At 39.0% G+C, this 23,048-nt stretch overlaps 2 protein-coding genes across 3 annotated transcripts; one reads left to right on the top strand and one right to left on the bottom strand.

Moving 5' to 3' along the window:
- Nucleotides 1-443: 443 nt before the first annotated feature.
- henmt1 (HEN methyltransferase 1) lies at nucleotides 444-4,465 on the top strand. Its single transcript, XM_041040640.1, has 9 exons — nucleotides 444-527; nucleotides 747-859; nucleotides 1,206-1,340; nucleotides 1,556-1,738; nucleotides 1,926-2,112; nucleotides 2,575-2,776; nucleotides 2,941-3,067; nucleotides 3,285-3,442; nucleotides 4,356-4,465. Exons 1-9 carry the CDS (start codon nucleotides 444-446, stop codon nucleotides 4,463-4,465), a joined length of 1,299 nt encoding a protein of 432 aa, XP_040896574.1.
- Nucleotides 4,466-4,745: 280 nt separating this feature from the next.
- On the bottom strand, nucleotides 4,746-21,847 carry fam102bb (family with sequence similarity 102 member Bb). Of its 2 annotated transcripts, none has more exons than XM_041040641.1 (11): nucleotides 21,611-21,847; nucleotides 17,509-17,629; nucleotides 16,316-16,345; nucleotides 15,769-15,885; nucleotides 15,252-15,298; nucleotides 14,213-14,307; nucleotides 11,759-11,860; nucleotides 10,472-10,706; nucleotides 9,617-9,753; nucleotides 9,086-9,155; nucleotides 4,746-7,611 (listed from the first exon to the last, which is right to left on the bottom strand). In XM_041040641.1, exons 1-11 carry the CDS (start codon nucleotides 21,754-21,756, stop codon nucleotides 7,569-7,571), a joined length of 1,143 nt encoding a protein of 380 aa, XP_040896575.1. In that variant the 5' UTR covers nucleotides 21,757-21,847; the 3' UTR covers nucleotides 4,746-7,568. The 2 variants fall into 2 exon arrangements, with proteins under 2 accessions (XP_040896575.1, XP_040896576.1); XM_041040642.1 differs by having other exon boundaries at nucleotides 11,759-11,857.
- Nucleotides 21,848-23,048: the final 1,201 nt, after the last annotated feature.

Raw genomic sequence — 23,048 nt, 5'->3', positions numbered from 1 at the left:
TGGATGTTTGTGACCCATCCGTGGGTAAGACAATACAAGAACTCCGATGACTTCACTTTTGGCTTCAGGAAATTATGATGAGCATTTTGCAGGCCACAAAATAACTAACTTTTACCTGTAAGTGGTGTAAGACGAAAAGTCAGGGGATCACCAAAGTCAGTCGTCAGTAGGAGACCATGAACAAAATCAAAACAGTGATCGATCCAGAGAATGAGAGAATTTCACTCTGTACCAAAGCGGTGGACCAACAGACCGCCATCCCTAAAGCCACATGTGACTTAAACACTCTCAATACAAAAGTGGTGGCAAAAACAAACACTCACCTGTCTTTAGTTCCCAACACTGCTCGCTACCATTGTCGTCGCTTTCAGACTAAAAAAGAAGCACACAGCGCCCTCTGAAGGCCGGCGGAGCTACGGACGTTAGCTGAATGTAACGCGAGGATGGCACAGATGTTCACCCCGCCGCTTCATAGGCAGAGACATCAGTTTGTCATCGATTTTGTGAAGAGAAACAAACCCAAAAAGGTAGCTAACGTCTCAATGAGAAACAGACTTATTTTAAACAAGTTAACGGCTGTTTGAGGGAACGAAAAGCTAATCACCGCGGCTAACTTTTTCACCGCGCCAGTTTGTCTCAGAGCTAACGTTAGCTGCGATAATCTTAAACATTTCGGTCCCTGTAGTAACAAGTTTATACCTGCGGTGGATTAACTTTATCACACCGTTTGTCCTTGTCCCACTCAGGTGGTGGACTTGGGTTGTAGTGAGTGCAGCCTCCTCAAAAAGCTCAGGTTTCACCGTGAAATTGACCTTCTGGTTGGAGTGGACATCGACGGGACCAAAGTCAAGAAAAAGATGTATATATTATTTATAAATTACATATGTGACTAAATACGTTATTATTTATGACTGAAATAGTTTAGAAATAGTTTTCCTTCTCTGATATCAATGCAGTATTTCGTGGCATGGCAGATGCATATTATGTAGCACTTTTTACAACCTGGCATTTTAAAGACTAAATAAATAATTGATTAATAAAAGAAAATTGACAGATTAATTGATAATGGCAAACAGACGTTTTTGCAGTCTTAGATGGATGCAAAGTTAAATAAAATAGAAAAATCAAAGTTTAAAGTATTGTGTTGCAAAAACTATGCAGTTTACCTTACAGTTATATGCAAAATGCTTGTATCCTCTGTTCAGGCATGGATTAGCTCCTATATCAACTGACTATCTGCAGCCCAGCTACAATCAGCTGCGCATTGAGCTGTACCAGGGCTCAGTCACACAGAAAGACGCCTGCCTCAGAGGATTTGATCTGGTGACCAGTATAGAGCTGTAAGTGGCTGTTCATATGATGTTAAGACTCATTGTCTTAAAGCACTAACAGTCTGCTGTCTGTCAGTGTTAATATCATTGTGTTTCTTCTATTTTCTTCTATATATTTTCCTCTCTCTGTCTCACTTTCTCTCCGTGTTGATTTCATCTTTCTTTTGCTGTCTGTCCCTCTCTGCCATTATTTATCACCATGTCTCCTCCCTGGTTGCCTGCAGCATAGAGCACCTCACTCTTGCTGATGTGGAGCGTTTCTCTGAGGTGGTGTTTGGTTACATGACCCCCGTGGCAGTTATCGTCAGCACCCCAAACTCAGAGTTCAACCCCCTTCTCCCTGGACTGGCAGGTTTCAGGCACAGGGATCACAAGTTTGAGTGGACCAGAGCAGAGTTCAGATCCTGGTACAGTACGCTGTTTTTAAAGATCCATTTTCATTTGGTTGCTGATGCGGAGAGGGTTAATGAAGATGGTAGTGACAGGGAATGTTAATGAATGAACTAAACCAAAAACCCATCAGTGTTGTTAAATCTCTCTTACTGAACAGAGATGATTTGAACTGAGTTTTGTTAAAACTGTGTCCCCCCTCAGGGCTCTGAAGGTGTGTTTGGAGTTTGGATATGAGGTGGAGTTCACTGGTGTTGGTCAGGCACCGTCAGGCCAGCAGGAGAGAGTCGGCTTCTGCTCTCAGATTGGGGTGTTTCGTCGGCTCGGGGGGAGAGATGGCTGCAATATGTTGCTTTGTGACGATGCAGAGGATGTTTCTCCATACGTTCTGGCGAGTCTGATTAATTTGAAGATTATTAGTTCTCAGATGTTTGCTTCTCATATCCATCGACATCAAGTTGGTTGTTTGAGTAATACAGTCATTCCACTGTTTGTTAAACCTTCCAAAAAAGGAATAGAGATGCTTAATATGTTCCAAATCATGTTATGATCATTCCAAAATATAATATCAAACTGTTTTGTTGACAGTTTTATTAATAGAGCTAAATAAACAAGAAAAATATGTTTTTAAGTCAGATGTTTTTTTGCCTGTTACTGACCCCCCTGGAGTTGATCAGCAGCGGTGTCAGTAGCTTGAGAAAACTTTTATATTTATCACTGTAGGCTTTGGGATGGCACAAACATGATGAATATCATATCATAAACAGTCAATCAGAGTTTCTCTGATTATCCATGTGTCCAGGTTCAAAGCTCTGATGATTTGATCTGTGTCTTTGATGTGTCTCTGTATCAGCTGTACAGTGTAAACTATCCCAGCTTGCGTGACCACAACATCTTGCGGAGGGTTCTGGTGAGCGAGGTGTTGTTTTGGGCAGAAAAACTGAAGAGAAGATGGATGGAGGAGAAGACTGGCGCTCATAGACTGTGTCAGACTGAGGGAGGAGGAGAGGAATGTCTGTCAGAGCGACACGTGGAGATGAAGGAGAAGCAGACAGGTGAATATCCAACAGCAGCTCTCAATTCCTACAGAGTTTTTCCAAGACACTGGTGTGTTTGTATTGCCAAACTGTTTATTATAGGTGTTTTAGATAAACTGGGTTAATTGTGCACATATATAATAGATATTTTTTTTCAAATAAATGAAATCTCACACTCATAGTGTGTGAGGCAGGGATGAGAAATCTTGTGGAGCAGCGTGGGAAAGGTGTGTCAGAGGATCAGGAAGAAGAGGATGAAGTATTTGGGACAAATGGGCAAAGGCAAGAAGATTGTTGCACATTGCACAGGTGTGTTTCCTCACAGATTTTTATATTGTTAAATTTCAATATTTGTACACGTTTCTGTGATGTTTTGTGGCTTTCATATTTATTTATCTGAATGTGTGGCATCAAAGTTATCCTACAAGTTTTATTCTTAATATTAAGATGGTATTAAAGCGAGACGTGGCCATATCCTCCAGCTAGTAACCACTTTCATTTTATTGCCTTTGATTTGCACTGGCAGGTGTGTGTCTGTACCTCTGGATGTGCTGTGGTCCTGCTGTCCCAAAGTCAGTTCCCTGAGTGGAAGTCTCAGTAATCTCAGACGTCTGTTGATGGATGACCCTGAAGTTAAACTGAGCCAGGATGGCACTGCTGTGCTAGTAAATTACCAGGAACAAGGTACAGTTGCTATTTGATCAGTTTTGTTTATCTTTATTAAATGTGTAAAATGTCAACAGTAATATATTATAAGGGGAAGAATGTATTCTGTAAAATATGAGACTTATTTATAAAGTTGCTCCTCTAGTGGTATAAAGTGGAATACTGATTAACCAGTGACTGGACCTTCCAGACAAAGGTGTCTTTATACTACAATCACTTGAGACACTCCATTTCACTAATTGTGAGACTCCTAGCACCAATTGGCTGCACCTCTGTTGAATTAGGTCATTCAGGGTGAATAATTAATCCAATCACTTATTTGACATTATAGATTTTTAATTAATTAGTTTGTAGAAATGTTTTTTTTGTAAATTCTTGTCAAAAAAGCCAAATTATGTTGAACATGATTCTATTTATAAAAGCAAAAAAAGGGGAAGACAGTCAAAGGGTTAATACTTTTTATAGGCACTGTATATATTTCCTACCAGTCCTACCAGTGTTGGCACACTATTCACTCATCTACAGGTGGCGGTAAAATGCCAAGATATGCAGCAGCTGACTATCAAAGACAGGGAGGACAACTGCAAACTTGTAAAACAACACTGGATTTAAAATACTTGGAAAAAAATATTACAAATATTTATGAGGACCGAAATGCACTTTACATGTTTATTAGACCTCAATGATACACACATAGTTTTGGGGTTAGTAACACTGAATGTAAACAACTGAAATCCTTCCGTATAATATGCAGTACTAAGGTTTATCCACAGGATGTCACCATTTTCACTGCACAGTTGTTTGGTACTTATAAAAACAACATCATCAGCTGATTTCACAGCTGTGTTTTCCTGCTCTTCTGCTCAACATGTGAATTTGATAACTGAATCATTCTGTGGTTGTAACACTGGCCATTCATTTGTGTTCTTAGACCTTGAAGAGAAGGAGGACCCTGACGAGTTAGAGGACAGTGGGTACGCAGAGGCCGGACAGTGCTCCCACACTACTGAACAAGGGGAGGACTGGGAGGCAAATGTTTGATCTGGAGGACGCAGCTTTGTTTTCAGGACAAGTTCAGATATAAAAAGGGAAAGGGAACAAGGGAAATTAGAAGTACGCAACTTGCACTGTCAGACAGTGTTTGTGGTTTGTTTGGACTGCACCTTTGTGTTTTGATTATGGAAGAAAATGTCACTGAAAACAGAGAATCTATTGGCCTCTAAAATGTGAGCATACAGACTGAAAGGCACTTTTTTAAATGCACAAATCACAATAAAACTGTGAATTATCCACAAGCTGAAAGGAGATCTGTTCATGTTGAGGCTTTTAAACAGTTTTAATCAGTGCAAGGTACACATTTGAAGCATCCAGTACACTTGTTAAGGAAGCAAATGTTGGTCGAAAGTATGAGTCTGTAACAGGAAACACTGGACAGTGTCAGAACAGCGCAGAACATCACTTTACATGAGAATACATTTTACAGTTTTATATAGACAACAGCTTCACAGAAGAGAAGAAGCAACCATGTTTGTAACAACATGTTAGGTACCAAGATGAACATACCTGTGTCACACAGGTAAAACAAGTGATTTTTATCCAAAAAGACAAAAAAAAACCCCCACTACAATAGTTATTTGGTAGCCATAGTTCATAGATTTAACACTGGCTTAACTTTGTAGTGCGAATGCTTTTTCCCTAAGCAATAAAGTATTTAGCAAAAATATGGCACAATATCAGCAATGACAGATTCAAAAACAACATCCTATAGATGTAATCACAGGACATTTAAACCATGCTGGACATAAAAAAACACAGAATGAAAACACTGATTTACAGTTATACACTGATGTTTGTGCAGATATCTGCTTGTAACAATAAGTAATGAGAACAAAAACATTTTCCTACGTGCTAAATAGGTGAACGAAATTGTTCCTTCAGTGTGGATATATTGAGATTAAAAGATGGCACAATATCAAATCAGGAAAAAGATGATGTGTCAAGTTGTTCTGCAAGCTAACAAAAGGACATCTTAATCATGCAGAACACACAAACGTTAAAAACAGAACACTGACGTATAGTTAAAACACCATACACTGACGCTTGTGCAGATATTTATATAACATGTTTATAGTTAATCTAGAAGAGGAAGTATCCCACCTCTGCTAAAGGTTATAACAGGAGACAGAAGATTACAGATACTGTACAGTCTGTTCACTAGTTATAATGTGTCTAATTTGTCATTACACTTTATGCATAGGCCTGACAAGGTCCCAGGTAATATCAGTGTGTCGTGTACTTTGTCTAATTTGCTCTCAGTCTATCAAATTGCGCACTTACTCCCCTATTAAGCTACAAATGCAAACAGTCTACATGTGTGACATTATCAGGGTTTCAGAATTCTCAGCAGATTTATATTGCAGTTAGATTTCTGTCTATAGCATTAATCATCAATGTACCTGATTGTTTTGAACCAACGGTTGATATGATGCTTGGACAAATACACACACAAAGCTTCTGTATTACTCTGGGTCTTTTAAAATACAGGTGCTGTTTAATAGTTTGTTCATGGCAGTGGATTACTTAAACTAGTCCTTCACTCTGCTGTATACTACAGTATACAACAGTTGCACATTAATGAAATTGTTGATGCATCACAGGATCTTTGATTTGTTCACTGATCTAAGTTTCCTGTTCAACAGGCGAGCTTCGAGGTGTTTTTAAAAGTGTTGCAAAGCGTAGGTATACAACAGATTTGCAACTGAAACACTGGGAATTAGATATATGCCCCTTATATATCTAATTTATAGCATATTTATCATAGGAGCCCCTGTTCCGTTCTACCCTACAAAGGCAGAGAGCGATAACTTCCAGAAAGAGTGAAGTCATGAAAAAACTTAGCTTTTCACTTCTCTGTTGTTTCTGGCTCTTTTAGTTTGTGAAGTAAGAAACTGAATAACCAAGATCTTAATTCACTAATCGTTAACAGATAACAGCTAAGGGAAAAACTGGATTTAGTTTTAGTTTAAGGTAAAGCTAGGAATGGCTTCAGCTAGCTTTCATATATGTAGCTGTATTGCTTTAGCTTCAAGTAGACTGTCTGTGCAAACCGAAGTGTAATTACTGCAACCTGGGGAGCAGTCCACATCCAGAATTCAGTTTTCAGCTCCAATTTGTAATAACCGCACATTTTCAAACCTGTTTTGACAACAAATTCTACAGTATTTGTTTATACAACAGAGCACATTTCACAGGTCAGATTTGGGTCTCAACTGAATTTTTAACCTTTGTAGGGCAGATTAATACTGTATGTTTTAATTTTTAAAACGATCCTCTGCAGATAAGAACAGCGACCTCTATGATTACAAAGACAGCAAATTGTTGTATGCTCCAATTTTCTCTTTCAAAGCACCAACATAGCATTTCTTACAAGAGATCACAAATCCCCCCGCTTATCCAAGATAACTGTTACTACTAATGAAAGTAGTCTTACCACATACCCGACACACACACGCAACACACACACACACACAGTCCACATTCACACATCTAATAGCTTGCATCTGACGCCTCGTCTTTGTAGTAAAATATTCTCACCTTCAAAACACCAACGGTTGTTAGAGTGCCAACAACTGCAGCTTATAGGCGAATATTAAATAGTCCTATTTGAGAAGAAAGTCTAAAACAATCACACAGACAAAAGGAATGTATTGAAAACTCATGGCATACTCCTGTCAGAGTAGATTTCCCTTCATTTTGATGATGCACACACACACACCTGCTCCCCATTAGAGGTGAATTAGAGGTTAATCTTCAAGTACCTAACAGTTTATAATGAGTCGGGATTGGATACTGGGTGGCTAAGTTAACCTTCTGTTACATAAATGTAAAATGTTTAGAACAATCTGGTCTGTTTAATTTTCCTTAATTCACAGTTGTGTGTGTGCTTACATTGAGATGCTGACTGTCCACCTCTAGCTGTTAAAACTCTGTCAGGAAGCTACTGTGTCAAGCAGTAAATAGGTAAATAGGAACACGGAATGGTAATGAGCTGTAAGGATGCAGATTGAAATGGACACAGCCTTGTTTCCAAGTTTTGGATGTAAGCAGTGTCAGTCCATCACTAATAGGCTGCTAGTCTGCAGGCCTAACGCTTTATCACCACCTGTTCGTACGCCCCAGCACCAACCCTAGTAGGACAAGAAGAGATATCCATCATATGTAAGGATAGTCAAGGATTTATAATGCATGGTATTCTTTCTTCCTTTGTTGTTAAAATATTTCTTAAACCAGAGTACTGTTTAAGGAATAAGTCTGGTGATAGTCTCTCTTTTTGTTGTTGTCAACAAATCCCCAAAAAAAGAAGCAAAACCAGCAATGAATCGATCCTACTAAAACAAGTATTGTCTGCCTGTCTAAAGCCCAGTTTACTGTAGCTCATTGCTCTTTGCCACAGAGCAGTGGTTCTCAAACTGGACGTTCCAATCCCCAAGGGACTTGCAAGATAATTTTCGGGGGTTACCAGATGGTTGTGGAGAAAAAAAATTAAATGTTTAACATAAAATAACCCATTTTAGACTGTGGAATGGTTTTTACATTACATCTCCTATACCAGTGATATAATTTGCCTTAGAAAACATTTTGAGGGTTGACAGTCGTGTTTACAACTACAAAAAAGCAAACAGGCAGAGAAACCAAACTAAGTGATGCGTTCTATTCGATCTCCTCCACGTTGTTTCAGTACTATGGACGACGCTGCACCTACACATGCACCCATGAATTTAGCCAAACTCATTTCACCATTTCACAGCACAAACGCCCTCTCGCTTAGCTGTGGGGCTTAATGACATACCAAAACATTTAAACACCAAAAAGCATTAATCTACTTGCCAGCATACAGTGCATGTGTTTATGTGACATATATATACGGGCAATAACTTTAAAAGGTTGAGAACCACTGCCATAATGCTCCTTAGTTGTCCAAGAAAAAACTATTAAAAACATATCACAGAGCCACACTTCTCCAATGGGTGACATAAACATGTGTGACCCCAAATATTCTTATTATTAACACTATTTACTTCCGTTTGAGCGACGTTTGCCAAAAGCTACAGTGTCTACCTGTGTTAAGAAATTAATTGGTGTATTTTTATTACGTATGGTTACATTTTCAGTAGAAAGCAGTGTGCTTGGGGATGAGAATTGCAAACAGGTAAGCCAGAATGTATTAAACAGATGTAATGTGTTTTTGATTGTGATATTTTTATGGGATTTGTTGACAAGAAATATTTTGCATAATACCAGACTTGTTCCTTAATGAAAGTATATATTATAGATCCACATTAACTAAAGCTAATGCTACAGAGAAAATGTCCCATTCTCACTCTAATCCAGACAACACATATCAGCTCTGTTTTCAGGTATTACACTGGCAGGGAAATAATCTTGGTCCACAAAAAGTTATTCAAACTAAAGCTTAAAAAAAACGTTGTACTGAACAGCAGCCGTTGTTGCTCTAGAGTACCACACAAAGTGAGACTCATCAATTATGACTGCATCTGCTACTGATGACATGTCCACCATGTACACCAATTTCAACTGAGAGGAACAAATCATGTACTATGGCTTCAATCAAGTGAATATCTCAAAGCTTGCAAGGCTTACCTGGTGGGAAGGTGATGGCTTCCAAGGGCTGTACTTCCCCCTGGCCCAACAAACAGACGCAAGCCTTCCTCTGAGACAGACACAGTTGTAGTAACATTCAATCAGTACAGTGATCACCAGCGTCCTGCAGTATAATGCTTGTCATCAGGAGCAGCCAGTTGCGAGGCAATCTAAAAATAATCATGTATTGACAGCAGCTTTCTTTTCCTAGCTTTGAGCAGGATGAGACCTTAGAAAGAAAAAAAAAACCCTCAAACTCCACAGACTCAGCCAGAATACTGTCAGGTTAGTTACTGTGTTATGCAAACTAGCTGTGCTCTTAAACAATAATATTTTCATTACTGATCCATCTCTAGTAATTATCTCATGAACTAATATTCTGTTAATCAATGCAATTCAGACAGTTCTACAATGAAATGAGATTTCACCCATTTAAAATAGTAAAACATATTGCATAGAAAAGCCAAAGAAACCAATCTACAGACGTGGGAATTCTGAAACACCTAGTGTTTCTTAGTGTGTATGTTTTACCTTCAGTGTTGGAGTCTTGTAGGCTGGGCGTGAAGTCTTGACTCTGAAGAATCTTCTCCACAACATCGTCAGCATCCACCCGTGTGTCGTCCATTCTCTTTAGCTGAGACTCCATGGAGTCTTGTTTCACTGGGTGTCTGACAGGAAGATACAGGAGAATCATTTTTCCACTGCAGACTGAAATTCTGTTTGTTTCTTGAGCTGGAAATGATTTTCGTCGACTCATTGTCATCAAACATGTTTTTGGTGCCACACACTTGCTCCTACTTAAATAAATCCAGCTGTGCACACAGGCTGCGTAATGTTTTAATCATGCTATACACCCATAAATCCAACCCAAACCGTATTTCTATGCTCCAGGTCTACTTTCCTGCATTTACTCATGTAACTACAGTGACTGTGTATTGGGCTCTGAACACTTAAAAAATATTAAAAGACCTAGAACTCAATACTGTGCCTTAGCACCTCATGTATAGACAGACTGTGAGCGCTGAATCTGCTGCTCTGCTAATGTTCTGCTTCCAAACACAGTTAGTTTTTATACATAACAACAGCCGCTATTGACACCACATAATGAAACCACAAGTACTCTTCCGCTTCTCTGCCTCACAGCATTTTACTGCATGACAGCTGCTTCCTGAACTCTAACACTGGTCTCAGGTGACAGTTTAACTTCCTACAATGACTGCCACTCTACTTTGTACTCATTATCCACAATAAAAAGGTGTTATATTTGACTTGATGACTGCTTTCTCTTCATTAAATAGGACTATGACAACGATTATATCTGTACTTACTTTTCGTGAATTACATTTCCTTGTGCTCATTTACTTGCCAAACTACCTGAAGACTCACCTGTTGAGTCGTTCACAGGAGGAGGCACTCCGTACTGGTGTGCCTTGGGAGTTGCTAGAGGTGGCTGTGGGGACTGGGTATTCAGGCAGTGAAGGACAGGGTCTGGACTCCCTGTCTCGGTCCTCACTGGGTTCTGGGATGCTGCCTATGCCCGTTGAGGCGCTGCCAACCGAATGGTTTCTTCGGTGGCTGAACTCTGACATGCTGGAGGAGCGGGAGTGACCTGTGCTGTAGCCTGTTAGAGATGGGCAATGATTTTAAAACTATTCAGTAAAGGTTCTTAAATAATATGCTCTCTGCCCTGACATTTTCAGATTAAACACAGATTGTCAGTAATGTTACGTAACTGTATGCCCTGTGAGATCCTACAAAGATGTAATGTGCAATTCAAGAGACTGCAGCTACCTGCTACTGAGATACATTCATAATATTACACATTTATGTAGTAATGGCAGCAGTGATCCAATCTGCATTTAAACATTAATGAAAGAGGTTAAATTTGCTATCATATGCTCATAAAAATCCAATTATTGCTTTACTAATGGAAGTCAAATGTAGAAGAAGATTAAGTTTTTCTGCCTAAACAACAGAATTAAAATATGAATTCATGAATCTATAATCAGTGATTCTTATTAAGTATTATACAGTTTTAGTTTTTCTGGTAAAACCCATTTTGCTGTCTTGTAGACCTGAGTTGCAACTTGCAGTGTGTTTAATGATTTAGCAGTTCAGCAGAGTTACAGTGACACCCACACACTCACGTGCTGTTCATGTCTGCAGCAATCCATTTAAAGCAAAAGAGATCTCGGCATCAGTTCATTACATTACAGAAGAGCAGCTTTACTCATACTAATACGAGGTTCAAGTAAATCTATCAAGAGTCACATGTGGCAGGAAATACATTTTCAAATTCAGACTAAAGAGGGCCATTAAAGCTGTTCACAGTGCATCTCTCCACTTCCTGTGATCTTTTATTGCGGTCATCTGATCTGCCTGTAATGGAAACCCGAGCCTCGGGTCTGAACTTCGCTGGTGGAGTGTCACTGGAAAATAATTTTATAACTTCCCCCCTCCTTAGTCAAAAGGTTTTCTCGGATTGACCTCACACACACACACACACACTTTCTCCAGTGAAAAATAATTGGAAGCAAAAGATTACTGTTATGTAGCTGAAGCTGGTAACAACTAGTTTTAAGTCTGTCACTCACCAAGCCAGCTTTGGTCTCTATGATTGTCTGCCATTCATGTCTGCCAACAATTGTATTTTTAGGCGTGAGGTGTCCCTACCTGACAGTTTGGACTGTTGGCTGGCATAGCTGGAGGTTCGGGAGTGGCCGCAGCCTCCCAAGTCATCAGAAACAACCGGGCACTTCCCTTCTCGACTCTCTGCTGGATTACAAAGAACATCATAAAACACAAACAGCAGTTGAGAAGAGGCCTGAAAGCTCCACAAAAGTCTTTTCTGCTGAAAAAAAAATTTGAGTAAGGGTAAGGGTCATTTGAGTAAAAATGCTACACGCATAGCTTTTATTATGCTTCCTCTTACAGTCAGAAAGAAACTAAGTATGAAAGCCAGCTCAGACCAGGAACCGGAAACAGAGCGATCAAAGTGAAACATTTCTGACTGATTATCATCAAGCAAAGAAACAAACAAAAAACAGCAACTCAATAAAAACATGAAATTACATTACCCTGCACCACATGTTCGGTTTGTAAAATGTCAATTATATGTGCCAACACACTGACATAACCAGAAACTTTGGGCCCAGATAAACTGTTGTGGTGTTAATATGAATGAGATCTGGTCTGACCAAAAGACTTTCCATTGAAACCACAAACATAAACCCAGTTTCTGTTTTGCCACAAGTTGACAACATGGTGATCTATACAGTGCCGACCTTATCAGTATGCTGTTGACATGTAGCTTATTGCTGTCAACTAGCAGCAGTACAACAGCAACAACAGGGAAAACTCCTTTCTGCCTCCCACACACTTTCCCTGAGTTCGGCTTCTCTGAGCTAATGAGTGAGTGACCACAGCTGGCAAATATGTGGACACAGTGTCAGTTTTGCTTGTGCAAAAATAATCTCATAAACCTTTTAAAACACGTGCTGCAGTACGAACCCATGTGCCTCCATTTTAATTTCATGTCGGATTCAAATAATCATTTTGTGCAAAATTATGAAGATAACATTTATTAATAAGAAAAATGTTATATGGTTTATTTCTGACCCACTTTTGGAAGAGTGTAGGTTAAAATGACATATGCATCTGTGATATGGCAAAATATCTCATTAGATTATTTGTCCCACTCCTGCTTGTCTTTGAGGACAAGGAGACATGAAATTACTAAAACAAAAATCCATCTACAAAATAAAATACCATAAATTCTCATAATGGACCAAACCTCCCATTTGAAATAATCACATGCAAAATACACCTTCACAGACAACACAACCATGCACTGCGAAAACATGATTATGCTTATAGGAAAGACAAATAAACATGGTGTGCACATGCACACACACACAACCCCCACTAGACTTGCACAGAGTCCTATTTTTAACCATGTAAGAGCCTACAGGGTCAGAGCAGATTGTAGTTAATCTATAAGAGAGCTAGTTTAAATTATACATGAAAGAGCTGCGCTACACTCTGAAGCTTCCAGGAGGAACAAGCATTCAACACTGCCATGTGTTCACACATGAACACACACAACGAGCAAAAGAGAGAGGGGGTGAAACAAGGGAGACAAATGTAGCAGAAAGGGACAGCTGGAAGAGACATATTTTCATAACAGTGGATGAGAGATAAAGCATGACACTATAGATGTGAGGTCACAGTGACCTTGACCTTTGACCACCAAAATCAAATCAGTTCATCCCTGAGTCCAGTTCAACGTGTGTCTCAAATTTGAAGAAATTCCCTCATGGCCTGAGATATCATGTTCAAGAGAATGTCTAAAGCTTTTAATAATGTAAAGCAGCGAAGTGTGCTTTCAGTCTCTGTAGGGACACAAGGATGGAGTGGAATATGCCAAGGGGTCAGGTAAATCAGAGGTTATGCTATAATTTATTTTAAAAGCAATGTACATTTACTTACTCTGAACTGCAGTGGTTTATTAGATATAACAGAAAATTCTATCAACAGGTACTACTTACACTAACTTATACCCTCCCCTGATCTGAAATGTAACAACCACTAATCTCAAAATTGAGTCAGAGCAACTGTACTGAGAATAGAAACTGATGTTACAATAAAGAAAAGCACTGACATTGAGCAGATCTACTCATGCACAGTGAGATTTCTGTACAGTGTGCTGACTCTGTGTTTGTCTACAGCGCACAAATGTGCAGATGGGATCGCATCAAAATGAAACTCTGTTTCAGCCTTGTGCCACAATCCAAAATGTACATCAAGATAAAAGATATTTCCATACAATCTGTGGCTGGGAGAGGCATTTTAGGTTTCCTGTAAGTTTGCAAGAATAAATCTGTATCATTTCAGTGTAAATCTATACCACTGATCAGCAGGAATTTAAGGCAGCAAAGGAGAGTGGACCAGAAAACAGTAAGCGAGTGACTACTTCATCTTTTAGAAAACTTAAAAACTAACTATTGGTTCAGCATGCAATGGCACAGCTAAAGCAGGCTTTGGCAGGTCCGTGTAAATGTTTGGAAAAGCAAATGGCTAAATGAGTAAGCAGGGCAGAGGAGTGTAATGTGGCGTGTTTGGTCTCACCAGAACAGCCTTTCTGTGAGTCTCCTCCCCTCCTCTCCTCCAGCAGGCTCTCTACGTCTCCCTGGATCCCTATCACTGTGGCTGTGGAGGGAGGCCTGAGGACAGAGGAAAGACAATGAGGCTTTATTTTCTTTCTTGTATTTCAATAGGTCAGTTATTTAAAACAGCCCAAAAAAGCAAAGCTAAGTGATAAAGATAAAAACAGGGAAATGGTTAGAAAGTATGAAAACATTTACATAAATCAGGGGAAAGGTCATTCAGGTCATTAACTATCAGCATTCAGAATAGATTTCAGCTAGGGCTAAAATAAAAGATGCAGCTTTTGGCATAAACATACAGGCTACTGAATAATTTTCAGGTCAAAAATTGCCCCTGCGTAAAGCAGAATTTACCTGTACTGATACATACTATAACCTTATTTCTGCAAGAGGATCAAGTTGATCTATAATCTATTACTTGCAGAATGAAATCATTGATTGCTTTTGATGTAAAAAATCTGATTAGTTAACAGTTACTTAGGCTTGCATAATGCTGTATTGTTAGATTCCCATGAAACTTTCCCAAGTCAGCTGTTAGGTACCACACCCCCTTGGAAGAGCTCCCTGACAAACGCAGTCAGCAGCAGATTTCATGAATCATTTAAAAAATGGATTCCTACAGACTGAGAAGGATAAAGTAATCAACGGCCCACTGCTTAGACTACATTCTATGAGAACAAAGCAGATATGGGCTTAAGCTGTGGTGCAGTCAAAGTCAGTGGATTGGTTTTGGTTTCTCAAAGGTACCGTACATATCCAAATTTGGGAAAGTTCGCTGTCATGCACGAGCATTAAAAAAATATGTAGTCCTTAATTCATCAGCCTTTTCAGTCCAAACACTTTTGTAATTTATTTAAATTTCAAATCCAATCACAGATATAGGGTCAGAAATTTCAGCTTATAGAACTACAAGTCAGCTGGCACCAACCCTGACTGAACCAAAACAGTATCAACTGCAGACAACACCAGATTTAGCAGAAAAAAATGATTCTCTAACTTACGTTTTAAAACAGGGATCTCCTGACATGAGCTGTGTACTGATGATAACCTAAGGCAAGAAAAAGACATGTTAATTGATTCAGGTTTGACTTGAATTCAAGGTTTGCATTCGCACAGAGTCTTCGTTCAAAGAATAAAAAAAGGAAAAGCATCAAATCCAAAAAGTCACAGAGAGAACTGGAGAACTGGAGAATGATCACCTGGATGTTGTCAGTAGGGCTTTTGTCACACATTAGTGGTTGATACAATTCTTTATGAAATGCAGCAGATAATGGCAGGGGTAAGGCACATTTCAGAATTGGCCAGGTGTCCGCAGATGACACAGCTCCTCTTCAATGGTTTATCTCTGGCTACAGTCTAATGGAATACCTGGGCATCCAGCCATTGTTGTTTTTAGCAATACTAGATGTTTTTGCAATAATAAGTCGTTCCCAGCTGAGAAAAATACCACGCTTGTATTCAAAACAGCAAGGGATCCTCCTGAAGAAGTCAAATCAGGGTGCTTTACTGCAGTGTTACCTTGAGAATGGAGTTATCCTGACGAGTATTTTTGGTATCGTAGCCTTCCAGCAGACATCTGCGGGTTGTATTCCCTGAGCCGGCAAACTCTGCTAAATTCAGATCTGCAAAACCAAGCTGAAGGAGAAAGAATGACAAGGGGTGAACTTTGTTTCCTCTTGGGAGACTGATCTTTTGCCCAGTCATCAATGTGACAATCTCTGAATATAAAAAGACAGTACTTGACATGAGACAAACTTGAGAAACTGGAAAATATTAACACATCTTAAAAATCTTTTTTTTTTTTCTTCACTGACAAGCTGGTAATGTTCTGCAAGTTTAATATTCACAAGAGGAGGTTTTGTAAGCTCAGTAAATAATTATTTTCAGAGAGTGAAAGGGAAAATATATGACATAATGAGCCAACCTGCAGGCAGTGAAGGCCATCTGTTTGCTATGGGCTCACAAGGCTATCTCCATCAATATGCAAGATTACTGTAAATGTAGGGGACCTGGAGGTTGGGTTAGGGCATGGAGGTTGGATAACAGAAGTATGACAGCATATTACCTTTGCATATGCCTTCCCTCCCTTCAGCTCCTGGAGAGGAGAAGCATAAACATTTACACTGAAGTGTCACACAAAAAAAGTTTCAAATCCTCAAGTCTCAAAGCTTCATTTAAGCATGATTTAGAGGGAAAAAAAAGATTAGTGATCACCATCTGCTCGTCAAATGTGTTTGAGATTTAACTAAATTCCAAAATACTTGGGTGGGAAAAGAAAGTTAAATGTTTTGGCTCCGTACAGATGAAACTGAAGAGATATATAAACTGTGGCTTTCGCACAAATACCATGCATATGCCATTTTTCACACACAAAATGTTTAAAAATATATTTTAAAAAAATATATAAAAATAGAAGTTTGTGTTTTGAAAATTTCCCTGATTATATTATTATTAAAAATGATAGTTGAGATATTACAGTGATGGTGGTTTACAGATATATATAATAAATGAATGGTATGGGCACTATAAATAGCCACAGCCATGTGTAACGGTTGTGTGTGATGACAGCTGCTCTGATGGGGGACAAACCAATGATTAACCGTGTTTCTACATCCATTTATGGATAACTGCAGGACTGTACGAGAAGAAATGAGGCTTGTGCACGTGCCCTGTTCCTCAGTGATTAAAATTTACAAAATGTGGCATCATAAATCTCACAAAAAGAATGTGCATGCATATTTCTATCTTTCTGTGTACCCACAGTTTTAGTAATAAATCTTTTTGAGTTTTAAGCATTTGGCCCCAGCTTGCAGATACAATCTGGATACACAAACTGCATTTCACCAATACTGCTGTATTTATCCCTTTAAAAGCTATGTAACCTGACATGATTCGACTGCAAAGGGCACATTCATTTTTAAGGCTAAAGGTTAAAGGGTAGAAAAAGGCTGAGAGGCAAAAGATTTCACATTGATGAGTCTGTTTTCTACAGAGTGCTGTGCTCACTAACTGCAGCTTTAGAGTTCACATTTCACTCTCAAATTTCAATTTGTCACATAAAACTGTACATAACTAATACCAGAATTTCATTTATACACCAACACACTCAGTAAAAAAACTGGCTGCTGCATCTTAAACCTGTTACTGTTTGTGCACATGCAAAGCATCACATTATGGATCAACAACACTTAAGCATATCTATATATATATATGTATATATCTAAAGTCATGGTGGTGCTCAGCAGTCAAATACTGTACCTTTCTGACAGATACACGGCACATACAGGGGTCCAGCACACCTGTCCCTGCGTTGGCACTCATTTTGCAGGGGAAAGAGAACCGCTTCCTCCAGCGAACACAGTTGGCTTGCACTGGCTCCCTGTAAGAGGAAATCACAAACACTTCTTTCAGCACAAGCTAAGGTCAGGTTACCATGCGTATGTTGAGCATGGGTTGAATGTTGTGGACCTGAAAAGAGTTTTACACCTAGATTTTAGACACTTTAGACACAGAGCTTTGCGTAAAAGCAATGGAGCTCAGTTCTTAGAACATGCCACTGAAAAGCTGATTCATTTCTTTTTGTGGTTTGAACAAATGACACTCTAACCACTGATTAACTATTTGGCTCAGACGCAAATCATAATCCATCATCCATCCATCTGCACATGGGAAAGGATGTTTATTGCTATAAAACACAATGAAAAACAAACAAGCCAAAAAAAAAACAACAAAAACCCACGTGAGTATCAAATCTCAAAACATTTTTGGTACCGACTGAAATATGTCCACAGAAAGAGCACTGGAAATTATTGGTACTGTAAAGTATCCCAAGCTGGTACTGAACATCTGAACAATTTGGTTATCTTGTTTGCTCATTTTCTGATCAGATAAAATGGAAAAAAAATGTTTTTGGAAAGAAATGTTATAAGCTGGTTACTGAAAAAATATTTGGTATCCGTACCAAAACAAAGGGTATTGTATTTGTAATAATATCAAGGAATTTGAAGCAGCACCCAGCCCTAGTCATGCAGCACTATTCACAACCATACACACTGTGCTCAGATGATTTTTAACAAGGATGTTTGTTGCAGATTCTTTGATCGTCGACTTCCTGCCTTGCCACGTGTTTTTTGCAGCTCTGATCACATCCCTAAACATAGAACTTCATTTCATTAATTTTAAAAATTAAAATCACTATTACATAACAATGAAAACTACTTGGGTTGAGTGACTACTGGATTAACCATCCTCACACCTCTTCCCTGCTTATGGCTACGGATTCAAACTGCCAATATAAGCTTATGGGCTTATCCCCCTATTCTTCTGGCCACTTAATAAATGAACTTATTAATTACAATCCAGTTTTCACCTATTGATTCATTTAACTGTTGAAGCCAAAGGTTGTAGCGGTGTGGCTTATGGCAGCATGAGAGAAACAGAGATATACACATCCTCCGAGTTAAAATGACTGTGAGGTGTAGCCTGCTCTCAGTGAAAGGATGAGATGAAGCGAAAGAGAAAGACTGTGTGTGGGCAGCATTACGATACCCCAGATGGCCTCGCTTTCACTGGCATCGTCTCCTCTCCCACTCACCTAACCAACTCCCTTCTGTTAAGACAGCCCACACGCCATTCATTTCGATCAACTCTGCTGGATTTAAATACACGCAGAGCTGATGGTTTTCCTCTCTAATACAGTATAACTGAAAATTCTGCCACAATAAAAAAAATAAGACAAGTGTTTGCGTCTGGAACAGTGACAAAAAGAGCCAAAGACTGCTGGGAACATGCACTAAATGTTTTAGCGTAAAGAGTGTTGATGACATAAGGCTTAAGCAGTTAACAGGGTGTTGGGATTACTGTTCAGATGGTTATGGTCGACTGTATATACCTTACGTTGCGCACCACATCCTTGCTTCACTATAAATAAAAAAGCAGCAGATGCGTGACGGGTGTTTTGCAAACGCTTACTTCACCCTGAGGCTGAATAAATTTCAGAGAGTGAACTCCCAGCGTCAGAGAGGAAACTCCCAGCCAGCTGGACACTGTGTGCTTCAGAAATTCTGGCTTGATTACATGTATTGTAGCTCACAGCACTTCTCAGTACAACAATCTTATTAGTGAGCGTGAGTAAGTCTGGTTTTAAGCGCAAGCAGAGTTTGTAATTCTCATCTCTCTACATGGGTCTGACATCTCGTTAAACTACAGCTGTTCTCCTTTTAAGGGGTGGCTACGGTCAGACTTCAGACATAAACTTTAATAAGCATATCGCTACGGAGAAAACAAATCTGTTTGACATGGATTTGATGCAAGGCTTTCCTGTGTGTAGCTCCAATGACAACATCAAGCCTGAATTTGTCCATAAAAATATCTATTTTCCAAGAAGTAAACTTATATAAGAAGGAAAACTTGTTAAGGGCTCAAACAATAGCACAGTCCTGATGACAAGCCACACCAAAGGGAAGAAAAGGCTCATGAAACAACAATCCCCACTTCCCTTACACTCACAGTTGGGATGACTCAAAAGAGTCGTCAGAGGAAATCTAGTTTGGGGGTCTAACAAATCATACTGCTGCAGAAATATGTGATTTAACAACTCTCATTCTTGTGACCTTCTTTTGAGTAAGATCTATAGGCTAAGACATAAAAACATCAAAGGGCTAGAGTATAAAACACTACAGAGGCAGAACAGGAGGTTTTAATTAGAGCCAGAACTTCACTGTCTGGGTTATGGGATTAAAAGGACCTCTTATAGCCTTTCTTGATTTCATTTAGCTGTAGTAGCTGCTCGCACGTTAAGAAATATAGAAAGAAAACTGTAGCTAAATTAAAATGGCTACAATTCCATGACCTTAGATGCATCCTGATTCAGAGAGTCCAACACACTGAACCTTTCTATTTAGCCATTTTATCAGAGCTACTTACTGTAGAGCAAACAGAAGGCTTGTTATATAATCAGGGTGAAGCCATCTAATCCCTACAGCCTCCCTCCAAAAACAATGTTTGTCCCTTTGTCCAAAGTTAGAAGCCAGTCTAATTTATGAGTGAAAGCCCTAAACATGTTACACAGGAGATGACTGTCTTTGCCTCTCTCAACTTGACAGCAATAATGAAATTATAATGACACTGCTGTGGACGCCAGGGTGACACAGAATAATGGGTATATGATATTTCCTTTCAGGCCAAACAATTTGGTGCCAACTATTTAAAATTTCTTTTAAAAAACCTTTATAGTGTCAGCAACAGATTTACAGGTTCAGTTGCAATAGCAGATTATAAAAATTACCCGATTTATCTATTAGGAGATAGACAGAAACATTAAGAACTATTTTGATGATCGAATGATAGATTTCGTTTTTAAGCAGTCAAATATTTGTTGTGTCATGCCTCTAAAATATGAGTATCTGATGCTTTTCTTTTTCACACATGATGGTAAACTGAGTAACTTATGACTTTAGACACTTCCTTCAGACAAAATAGGACATTTGGCAATATCAAATTGGCCTGTGGCCATTTGGTTATAATGGGCATTTTCCACTATTTACTGTCATTTTATAGAGAATACAATTAATCGAAAATATAAATCGGCAACTATTTGATCATGAAAATAATGACAGCTCTACATTCTGCCCATTAATTTACACAGGAAAATATTTCCAATTATGAGACATAAATGACTTGAGAGAGCACTGTCCTGCAGTAAATGACTTGTAGGGGTGTACAAGCTATGCACTGTTCCTGAGAATTAGCTAACAGCTGATCAGTCATTATCAATACAAGGTTGACAAAGCAAGAGTCCAACGCCTTCATTCCACCTACTCACATGATAATTTTAAGACCAGGTAGGGGACAAAGGCAACCCAGGACATAACATAGAACATTGATTAAAGCAGCAGCAAAAGATATATAGGAGTCATATTTAGCTTCACGGCACTTATGTGACAAGTCAATCAATCAATTCCACAACCCAGCGAGGAAGTTAGCCTATGAAATGCAACCAGATGTCGCCTGTGAACATAAAGACAATGCCAACTAATTAATGGAAATTTCTAAGCACCACTTGTCACATGTATATGTTTTCTCCAGTCGATGCTAACGTTTAGTTTACCATTTACTCAGATAAATTAGCTGTGATTAGAGGGTAACGTTGCATTTGAACAGCTAGAACAGTTACAGTGGCAGGCAACTGACACACGTTAGCTAGTTAACGTTAGGTTAATCGTGTAGCCTGCTAAATGGTTAGCTATGAACGCAGCTTAATAGGCTGCAGCTACTGAATTAGTTTAACATGCGAGTTAATGAAAACAGGTCCTGTTAGTTATTATTGTTTTCAATATTTAATAAAAGCAAACATCCTCACCGAGAAGACTCCTCGGAGAACCCGCCGTCCAGGAGTCGGACTTTACAGAAAAGGACACCGTTGACAAATGGGACCGACGAGAGCTCGTCCAGCTCAAAATCCACCTTGAACTTGAATTTCTTCTTTTTCATCATCATTAAATCCATACACAGATTCAGTACTGTTGAGAGGATGTTCTAATCTCGCCCGTCGCTGACATTACAGCCCCATTGTGTTGTGCTGTGTTGTGGGAGGATGGTGAAGCTCCTGGTGACAACAGTCATGTTTACTGAGGCGACGAAGGAGAGCAACCTCCTCTGTTGTATTTTCAAAATAGAAGCAATTCTTTTTGAAAATGGCAGCAATGGAATATTCAGCAGGTTCAGAAAGACTTCTGAAGATATTTGTGTTTATATAGATAAAGCTTTATATCACTTTTATAAAAGGTCATCATTTCAAATAGGCCTCAGTAATATTCATGTCCTATATAAAGTGGGTTGTCTCTATATTAGGAACAGTTTCAACAAAAACTTGTATTAAACTGCATTAGTTTTGGGAAGGTGTTCCTAATAAACTGTTAACTGAGTGTATATTACAACATTTTTTTAATTAAACTGAAAGAGAACAGGCACATTTTCGTTCAATAATCAAACAGCTAGTAACTGTGTATCACATCAGCCGTGAACATCACATCTCACTCAAATAATAATGAAAAACCTCAAGTGTGTTCAGGAGAGATCAAGCGTTTGGAAACCACTGTCAGTGTGGGCATGTCCGTGTTGGGATTTGTCTTGGTCTACAATTGTCTGTTCTTTTATTTTGAAGTAAGTATGAACGTAACGGATGTACAGTGATGTCAGCTGATACTTTGGTTGTAGTTTAACAAAGCCCGCCTCATCCCTCCATCGCCCCCTGGCGGTCAGTCAGGACAACAACTCAACAGCTACACTGATTTATCAAATTGTAACAACAAAGTGAAACCAGCTGCCGTTACAAAACATTTGTCGCCACCTTGTGGTACAGTGTAGCTCTGACACGTCTGTGAAATGCACTTTTCAAGACAAATCTTTTATACACTTTATTTCTTTAAATGACAAATATATCCGTCATATATTATTTAGCTACTCTTTCTCTGCCATGACACACATAGCAAACTTAGATCAAATTATGATAATAAAATTACAATAAAATGAAACAACAATTGAAAGACGCGTATGTACCTGCATAATTTTATTGAGTTTTCTCAAAATTTTTGTCATTTGGTATCTTTGGAAACTCTGGGACACACACTAGAATTTAAAATCTTATTAATGAGGCTGTAAAAAATAGTCCATGGATGGAGAGTGGGAGTTGAATGGAGGTTAATCCGACAAGTAGTCGATAAGATTTCCGCTTTTACTGAAAATGCCAACATCTCCAAAAGTGCGCGTAGTTCTTAAGTGGCGTTGAAGACCTCCAC

Source organism: Toxotes jaculatrix, chromosome 6, assembly GCF_017976425.1.
Source record: "Toxotes jaculatrix isolate fToxJac2 chromosome 6, fToxJac2.pri, whole genome shotgun sequence".
In the NCBI taxonomy this organism is placed as follows: Eukaryota; Metazoa; Chordata; class Actinopteri; family Toxotidae; genus Toxotes; species Toxotes jaculatrix.
Note: the sequence above shows the minus strand (reverse complement) of the source record. Positions and strands in the feature narration are given on the sequence as shown.